Source organism: Rhagoletis pomonella, unplaced genomic scaffold, assembly GCF_013731165.1.
Source record: "Rhagoletis pomonella isolate Grant_MI unplaced genomic scaffold, Rhpom_1.0 Rhpom_scaffold_05536, whole genome shotgun sequence".
Classification (NCBI taxonomy): Eukaryota; Metazoa; Arthropoda; class Insecta; order Diptera; family Tephritidae; genus Rhagoletis; species Rhagoletis pomonella.
Window position 1 is genome coordinate 2,286 of NW_023464076.1, and position 9,154 is coordinate 11,439.

The following is a 9,154-nucleotide window of genomic DNA, read 5'->3' on the forward strand; positions in this document are numbered from 1 at the left end:
ACATTTTGTGGTACCCAGTGACTTTGCATTGGTTTTACATTTAAAATCCCCAATTGTATGACAACAGCAATTAAATTTATTGTCTACGAACGGTCACCATGCAAAACTAGCAGCAGCTAGTTAGGGTTAGTGTTAATTGTCCGTAAAGAAACATAGCTATTCTCCAATATGAATGGAGAACGGCGCTAGGTTTATTCCTGATGTGGAACGTAATCACATACATACATACATACAATGCATAAATGTCATTGTCTAAAATTTTACTACCACGCGGCCATTACGTAAGTTTGCTGGAACGGTTGGGTGAGTATGCATGCGAAATTGCAGGCTTTTGTACTTATTAATCTTTTTCGATTTTCAGATCACATGAATCAAATTAGCCGTTCTGGTGGCCCTGGTGGGTCTTCCCAACAAATGCAGTTAGGTCCAGGGCAGATCCCGGGAGGGCCAATGAACGTGAATGCTATGAATTTACAGCAGATTCAACAAATGGGTCAACAGCAAATGGCGCAAATCAGCATGAACCATCAGCAATTACATCAAATGATGAACGCACGTTTGAACGCTGCTGGTCCTATGGGTACAAATGCTGGTGCAGGAGCGCAAATATCAGTACCGAAGGGCTTGGAATCATCTGCGCATCAGACATTTGAGTCTGCTGTTGTTGCTGTTGATTTTGTGCAGCCTACATACCAGTGGCAGATGGCACAGTACTTGGTGAAGGACTTTGCCGTAAGAACTGCTGCTACTGACCCGGAACACCACGATTAACCTGAAACATCTGGCCACCCTGACCTATTGGCATATTTACCTTCTGTTGCATATTCTGGGAAATACCTATCATTTGGCTGATACCACTTTGCTGGCCAGCATTTTGGGGCATTGCACCACCCTGTTGACCTTGTGGTCCACCAACAACATTGCCTGGATGCATTGGGCCGTATGTTTATAGTAGATTTTATAACAAAAATGAGCTACAATGACAACTTTTATTCTTCAAAGGTAATCTACATCTGGGTGGCACTATGTTTTAATTTTATTCTGGCCATTACCACTATCCGGCAACTAGGTATGTATATTTTTATAATTAACAGCAGTGAAGGGGTCATTTTAAATTAACTGGAAAATTATTTGTTGGTGAAGGAGGGTTGAAGGTGTAGCTATTGGTTAAGTTACACAGATACAAAGAATATGTCTAACGAGCTATTGATTCCAAATCTAATTGCTTATTACATATATCTACACTAAATTTGGTATCGAAATTTGGTTTGGCTTCGACGACGTCAATTGGACAAGGCAAAGTTTTTTATTATTCATTTTTAAATACAAATTAAGTTATTTGCTGCAATATCAAAAATCATGCCGGCGTACCATTCTCAGATTAAGGAATTTCCTCAAGTGGTTGGAAACATGGCACTTTTGCCTCTACGCACTCAAGCTCGTGGGCCTGCTCCTAGTGTCAATGTAGAATCTGATATCATTGATGAGTCACTGTATTACTTTAAGGCAAATGTTTTCTTTCGAACTTATGAGATAAAGTCGGAAGTAGATCGTGTGCTTATTTATATTACACTCTATATAACTGAATGTTTGAAGCGCTTGCAACGTTGCAACAACAAAAACCAAGGTGCTCAAGAAATGTACAGCTTGGCCATTTCAAAGTTTGATATACCAGGTGATTCTGGGTTTCCATTAAACGCAGTTTATGCTCGACCACAGAATGCACAAGAGGCTGATTTGATGCGTCAGTATTTTTTACAAATGCGCCATGAAATAGGAAATCGGGTTTGTGAAAAAGTTTTCAGCACTGACGACGGCAAGCCAAATAAGTGGTGGATTTGTTTTGCCAAGAAAAAGTTCATGGAGAAATCTTTGTCAGGCCCAGGGCAATAAGAATCTGCGTAACATTGTTTAAAAGTATGCTTCTCATATTACTTATTTAATGTATTAATTGTATTGTTCCAGTAACTTTAACCACACCGTAGAGTATGCCATCATCGTGAATGATACCTAAATGAGTCGTTATAATAAAAAATATTATTATGTGGATAATCAGTAGTTAAAACATACTTAAACTTGACACACTTGCCAAGTATTTATGTACGTATGTATGTATATGAGAAAACCGTACGACATATTCAAACCTCCACCAAGAATTTGCGACTGGTCGATCTTTCCCAAATACGGAAGGCGTTATGTGCGTACTTCAACTTGTGTTCAAAGTCTCGCCTAGTCATCTTTGTTTTTTTTTTTTTTTTACTATAAACATTTAAATATATGCCACTCCAGTAACATTAAAATTCGGTGATACCAAGCAAAGACAAATATTTCGGGTCTATTTGAAGCTTTTTTTCTCAGCAACACGCAGATTTTCCTGCAATTTGTTTAGCTGCTGATGTGTATGCGTAACAATACTTTTCAAAGAATCGTTGGGTTCACCAGCCGGTCCCAAAATTATGAAAAATATTGTTGTAATTATAATGCAGCAAAGTATTAAAATAAAGTGTTTTGTTCTCATTGCCGTCAGTTTGTGCGATTTACGTAGTATGTTCGATTTTCTTCGCCCAATTTCCTTCAAACGCTCCAGAGCAGAAATTAAAATGGAGATAGGAATACTGATCTAAAGTTTTTAGGGCACTGCCATGAGCATGTTACATACAATAAGGAATCTCACATGCCTGTATTTCAATGATCCCTCTTTTAATATAGGTAAACAGTAAGCGCTTACAAATATTATTTTTATTTATCATCGAAGCACAGAATTTATAGATAATCTGTTTAACTAGAATTTCCTTCGCTTTATCTAGTAAGACAGTTGTCTTTAGAATTTTTGGAATGTATGTTCCGTTATTTCAGTATGTTTATATATCTTACTTTAGTAAAACGTTAGTAAGTAATTTTTTTTGCAACCCGTTTTTCGTTTAAATACAATTTGAGCTAGTCATTTCCCCAGTAATCGGGTTATAAGAAATGTAATTCACATAACTACATGCGTAGTACATATATATATATATATGCATAATTTAAAAATTGCCAAACGTCCTTTCAGTTTTCGGGGCTTCGCAGGGAGCATTCCACACGGCACAAATAGCACATTTATTGCAAATAAGCTATCGTATGTATAGATATTTTTTTTTTTTTTGAACTATAGTCTTTGCTGGTAGGTTTTGACAATTGAGGCGAACTCATTTGGTCTAATGGGTTGACTGACGGTTATCGAAACCTGTCAAGTAAAATGTATTCGCTTCCCATCAGACCTAGTTGTGTTGAAACACGAGCAAGCATAATGAACAATTGTAACGACTTTCAACTTATTTCGCTTATTATTATATTTTTTGGAGGATTTTAATTGATAATTCGCACCTCGTTACCAATTTCGTATTTCTGAAACAATTGTTCATCAAGCTTGGTCTGTCTTATTTTTACCCGATTCTATGCTTACAAGATCTAACGATGGTCGGTTCTTTATACCCAGATCTACCCGGAGAGGCCGGGCTAAGAACCATCACCAAAAATCTAACTAAAAACACGACTACCTTTAATATTGCTCTGGGTTAAACTTGATTATAGGCGTTGAATCCTTCCGAATGCATAGAAGTGGAATTTTTGTGCGATGAGGAAGTGGAATTCACGCGGGATTGGGGATCAACGGAGAGGGTTTATTTACGAAGTGCTTGCTGGCTCCTCGGTTTCTTGATTTTGGGATGGAAGTAGGACCAGTTTGGCCAGCGGTCTCGTAATCTGCCCTTTTTCCGTGATGATGTCAACTACGCGTACTCGAGCGTCGGGACCAGGATGTAGGCTGATAATTCGACCTAATCTCCACTCATTTGACGGGAGGTTGTCTTCCTTGATGACAACGAGATCTCCTAATTTTATATTTTGCTGTGGATATTTCCACTTAATCCGCTTTTGCAGTTCGGATAAATATTCGGTTTTCCATCGTTTACAAAAAGTTTGGTGAAGGGCCTTTAGCTTCTGCCACCGATTTACTATCGAGGCAGGATTCTCGTGAACGTCGATTTCAGGTGGGGCTAGCAGGTGTCCACCAGTAAGAAAGTGACCTGGAGTGAGAGGCTCCAGGTCGGTAGGTTCATTCGAAGCGGGGCTCAATGGTCGTGAGTTGAGGCACGCCTCAATCCGACATAAAAGAGTACTGAACTCTTCGAACGTATACTTATGAACGGATGCAATCTTTTTAAAGTGGCTTTTAAAGCTTTTTACCCCCGCCTCCCATAAGCCGCCCATATGAGGAGCAGCGGCGGGTATGAAATGCCATGTGAGCATTTGATAATTGTATTTCGAAACTGCTTTTTCACGCGAATCTGCTAAAAATGCCTTAAATTCAGATCGTAAAGATCGTGAAGCTCCGACGAAGTTTGTACCATTGTCGGAATATATGTTCTTCGGGCATCCTCTTCTGGCTACAAACCTGGCGAATGCAGCTAAAAATGATGGAGTGCTGAGGTCACTAGTTGCTTCCAAATGGATCGCTTTTGTCGTAAAACAGACAAAAAGGCAAACGTATCCTTTGGACATTCGACAACCTCGGCCGCTATAACTTTTGATGTCAAAGGGTCCTGAAAAATCTACACCTGTATTCGTAAACGCGCGCGAAAATGTGGTTCTCTCCTGAGGGAGAATTCCCATAAGCTGGGTTTGCGTACGTTTTTTGTATATCGTACAGACTTTGCAGTTATGGATTGTGGATTTGATCAGATTTTTAACTCTGGGGATCCAATACTGAGTTCGGATAAGGCGAAGCATGAGTTGATTTTCCCCATGCAAAGAGACTTGGTGAATAAAGGACACTATTAGACGGGACAACCTGCAGTTATAAGGAATAATTATTGGATGCCGCTCGTTATACGCTAAGTCTTGAGACGCTCCAAGACGCCCACCAGCCCTAATAATGCCATCTTTATCTATGAACGGATTAAGCGGTAGGAGTTCACTCTTGGAGTCGATGGAGTTTCCTGCTTTAAGTTTCCTGTATTCTTCACTGTAATAGTTCTGTTGATATATTTTTATCAAGCGTTGTGTCGTTGCTTTAATTTCATGGGATGAAATTAAGCGTGACTTGTCTTGAAATGAAGCTTTCGTATTTCGATGCGTTCTTTGAGAGAATCTCATAACATATGATAATACTCTCAAAGCTCTCGGAAAATCTGAAAAACGGTCAAGAATATCGGTATAATTTACTTTGGTTGTATAAACGTGCGTTCTTTTTTCCTCAACTACTGTGCTGTAGTCTGTTTCCTGGGTGGGCCATTTTGGGTTATCTTCTTGTAACCAAGAAGGTCCCTGCCACCACAACGAATTGTTGACCAATTCATATGCTGGAAGTCCTCTGCTCGCTAAGTCTGCTGGATTTGATGCCGAATCCACATGCAGCCAATTCTTGTGTCCGACTTTCTCTACAATTTTTGTGATTCTATGGGCAACGAAAGTTGACCATGAACACGGAGGCTTACGAATCCAAGCGAGAACAATTGTGGAATCGGTCCACAGATGTATGTTGATATGCCCTAAGTTGAGATTGTTGATTATTGAATCAACTATTTCCGCCAATAGTACCGCTCCGCAAAGTTCCAGTCGGGGTAGCGATATGGTTTTAACAGGAGCAACTCTGGTTTTTGCCAAAAGCAGGTTAATAAAAACTTTGCTGTCTCTTTTGACACGCATATACACAGAGGCGGCATATGCTTTCTCCGATGCGTCACAGAATCCGTGTATTTGTATTTCATCCGTTGGAGAAAAGTATACCCATCGCGGTATACGAACCTTATCAATTTCGTTATAATGTTGGGTAAAGTTCTGCCATCGGTCTAGAGTGGTCGAAGACACAGTCTCATCCCAATCTGTGCCTTCCAGCCAAATATTTTGCATAAGGATTTTGGCTACGATTATGATAGGCGCAAGCCACCCCAGCGGATCGAAGAGTTTAGCAATGGCAGATAGTATCGCTCTTTTCGTAACAGCATCGCTTTTCTCCAATGGCCTTGCTATAAAATAGAAAAGATCCGTATGGGCATTCCATCTTATTCCAAGAGCCTTGACTGCGCTGGTATCTTCAAATGCCAAAAAATCTTCGCTAAGTAGATCTGTTTTTGGTATGCCATTAAGTATTTGCTCGCTATTGGCTGTCCACTTTCGAAGTGGAAAACCGGCTGATTGCAACACTTCCGATATCTCATCTCTGGCTTTTATTGCTGAATCGATAGTGTGTCCACCAGACAATACATCGTCGACATACATGCATTTTCGTAGTATGTTAGAGGCTATTGGATGGGAGCTTTGCACATCGTCAGCTAATTGTAAAAGTGTCCTTATAGCCAGATAAGGAGCACAATTGATGCCGAACGTGACAGTCTTTAATTCGTACAGACTGATCGGGTCATTCGGGTTAGTGCGAAAAATAATCCTCTGATACTTAGTATGGTTGTTATGTACCAGAATTTGCCTATACATCTTCTCGATGTCACTGTTGAACACATATTTGTATAGTCTCCAACGGAGTATTAGTATCGGAAGATCTGCCTGAAGTACTGGTCCTGGGAAAAGTACGTCATTTAGGCTGTTGCCATTCGCCGTTGGGCTTGAGGCATTGAACACCACGCGTACTTTCGTTGAAGTACTTTCTGCCTTTATAACAGCGTGGTGCGGCAGAAAATAATTATCAGACGAGTCTGCGGGTATGGGATTTGTTATTTTCGACATATGCCCAAGCGTTTCATATTCCGCTAGAACCCTATTGTATTCCTTTTGCAGGACGGGATCCTTGGCCAGCCGTGTCTCATTCCGGTAAAATTGAGAACATGCTCTTTTAAGGGATGGGCCTAGGGGAATATTTCCTGGAAAATCTTTCCTAAATGGTAGTGACACGATGTATTTTCCTTTATTATTTCGTATGGTTGTCTTCTGATACAGCTCCTCGCAGTACTTGTCGTCTTCATTAAGGCTCTTGTTCTTTGGAATCTCCTCAAGCTCCCAAAAGGCACTCAATTGCTTGTCCAGACTAACTTCGCTGTAGTATGAGACGATATTCGTTCCTGGATTCGAGGTATCAGTTCGCCCTGTTATTATCCAGCCAAATACTGTTTCTTGGGCCAGAAGTGTGTTTAATATGTTTTTCTTAAGCCCGCTCAGAATAATTTGTGGATATATGTCGCCACCCAGAACAAGGTCTACGGGTTCATTGACGAAAAATCGTTTATCCGCTAGAATTAGATCTGGAAATGCTTGCTTAGTCACTGCACTAATGTGGCAAGTAGGAAGATTTCCAGTCAGTTGTGCTAGCACGAGCACAGAGGTATTTAAGCGGAACAACGGGTCAACAGGAGACCGCAATTCGATGTTGCACGCTTCTTTAACCTGCGCCGTAGTTGTATTAGTGATGCCCGAAACTTGGGCATGCATACGCTTTGACGGCAAGTGAATTCTGCGTTTTAGTCTTTCAGTAATGAAAGAACACTCTGAACCAGAATCAATAAGTGCTCTAGCGGAATAGTTCGTACCATTGAGATAAATGTTGACGCGTGCTGTCCCTAATAACACACCTGTGTTTGTATTCGCATAGCAAGACTTCACGTTTTTGCTTGTATGCTTGTTTGACTTTGTTGAATTGCGTTTGGCTTGGGCCTGATTGGATGTTGATGCAGAATTAGTCGCAGAATCCAAAGAGGTCCCAAGTGTCGTTGCCTTTGTTTGAGCTGTCTCAATATGAAGGAGCGTGTTGTGTCGCGAGTGGCACTTTATACAATTAAATGGGTTTGTGCATCTTGACACGGTATGTCCAGTACTAAGACAGTTCAGGCACCATTTTTTGCTTTTCAAAAAATCGATTCTATCAGCAGGTGTTTTGTTGAGGAATTGTGGACAGTTGCGTAACTTGTGCTCATTAGTTTGGCACATTTGGCAGGTGAACTTGCTCACGCTTGCCTGAAAGGCTCCTAGCCTTTTAGTGTTAGCTTCCTGGTGGTGCCGTGCGGGTTGGTGCTTTGGAGCTTTCACCGTTGTTGTACCCTTTAGCCCCGCTAGAGTTTCCAAAGTTTGGAATCTATTGGATAGGAACCTGTCCATATCCTCCCACTTTGGAATGTCAGTTTTCTGGTCTATGGTCTGTTCCCATAGGGCCAGTGTACTTTCTGGAAGCTTCGTTGAACACAAATATATAATAATTGCGTCCCAATTAGAGATGTCAATTTGATGACTTTTTAGGGACGATAAACAATTATTAATCTCGCGCTGTAGGTTTTTAATTGAGCTACCACACTCAGATTCCACTGTATTTAAGCTAAATAAAACTTTTAATTGTGTGTTAACTAAGATACGTTTGTTTTCGTATCGCTCACACAGGTTTTTCCAGGCTGTCGAAAAGCCTTCATGGGTAAGTGGGCACTTTCGCACTATGTCTTTTGCCTCCCCTTGTGTTTTATTGTTGAGGTGAACTAGTTTCTCAACTGGGGTGAGGCGCTTGTTCAGGATGTAGATGGCCGTGAACATATCTCGGAAAGTTGGCCATGAGAGATAGTCGCCCTTGAACACATCTGTATCGCACGGTGGCAGGTGGATATTGTGTTCTCGGACGGACCGATCCTCTACATCTTTGTTCGCTTTGGTTAGAATTTCAACCTGAGAACCAATAGCAGACATGCACCTAACATAGCTTTGAAAGGAAATCTTATTCTTCTTTTTTATGGCCTTAGCATCATCCTTAGACAATCCCTCATTGATAAGCTTATCGTAAGCTAACTTTGTTTTTTCCCACAAAGCTTTTAACTCGTCTTGTTGAATAGCAAGACCATGTTTGTTTTGTTCTGCGGCGGGTATGCCGTTGTAATCAGATTCAAACTCTGTTACAGCTTCTGCCAAAAGAATATACGAATCCATTGTTTAACGTGTTTACCCTGACCGAAGTATTAACTGTAATGCCCAGATAGAATCTATAGGATTTTACACACTTAATCTTATCGAAGATTAGAGGTTGTATGCGCAAGAGAAGTTGCCAATTTTTTATCCACCGGAACTTGCCACTTAAATGTATACCAGAAATCCAACGAATTAAAAAGATGCAAAATAGTTTGTATTGAGAAATATATTCGACACTTTATTAAAATGTAAACCTTTTTCTTCTAGAATTATTGTTTACTAA

At 40.5% G+C, this 9,154-nt stretch overlaps 3 protein-coding genes across 3 annotated transcripts; 2 read left to right on the plus strand and 1 right to left on the minus strand.

Annotated features, from left to right (window-relative positions):
• Positions 1–16: 16 nt before the first annotated feature.
• Positions 17–937, plus strand: LOC118755173. The gene is made up of 2 exons (XM_036490024.1): positions 17–303; positions 362–937. Exons 1-2 carry the CDS (start codon positions 243–245, stop codon positions 769–771), a joined length of 471 nt encoding a protein of 156 aa, XP_036345917.1. The 5' UTR covers positions 17–242; the 3' UTR covers positions 772–937.
• A 330-nt stretch (positions 938–1,267) lies between these two features.
• LOC118755172 (actin-related protein 2/3 complex subunit 3-like) lies at positions 1,268–2,055 on the plus strand. The gene is made up of 2 exons (XM_036490023.1): positions 1,268–1,917; positions 1,966–2,055. The coding sequence occupies exon 1, from the start codon at positions 1,360–1,362 to the stop codon at positions 1,891–1,893; it is 534 nt and encodes a 177-aa protein (XP_036345916.1). The 5' UTR covers positions 1,268–1,359; the 3' UTR covers positions 1,894–1,917; positions 1,966–2,055.
• LOC118755174 lies at positions 1,940–8,892 on the minus strand. The gene is made up of 2 exons (XM_036490025.1): positions 5,475–8,892; positions 1,940–2,010 (listed from the first exon to the last, which is right to left on the minus strand). The coding sequence occupies exons 1-2, from the start codon at positions 8,890–8,892 to the stop codon at positions 1,940–1,942; spliced, it is 3,489 nt and encodes a 1,162-aa protein (XP_036345918.1).
• Between the last annotated feature and the right edge of the window lie 262 nt (positions 8,893–9,154).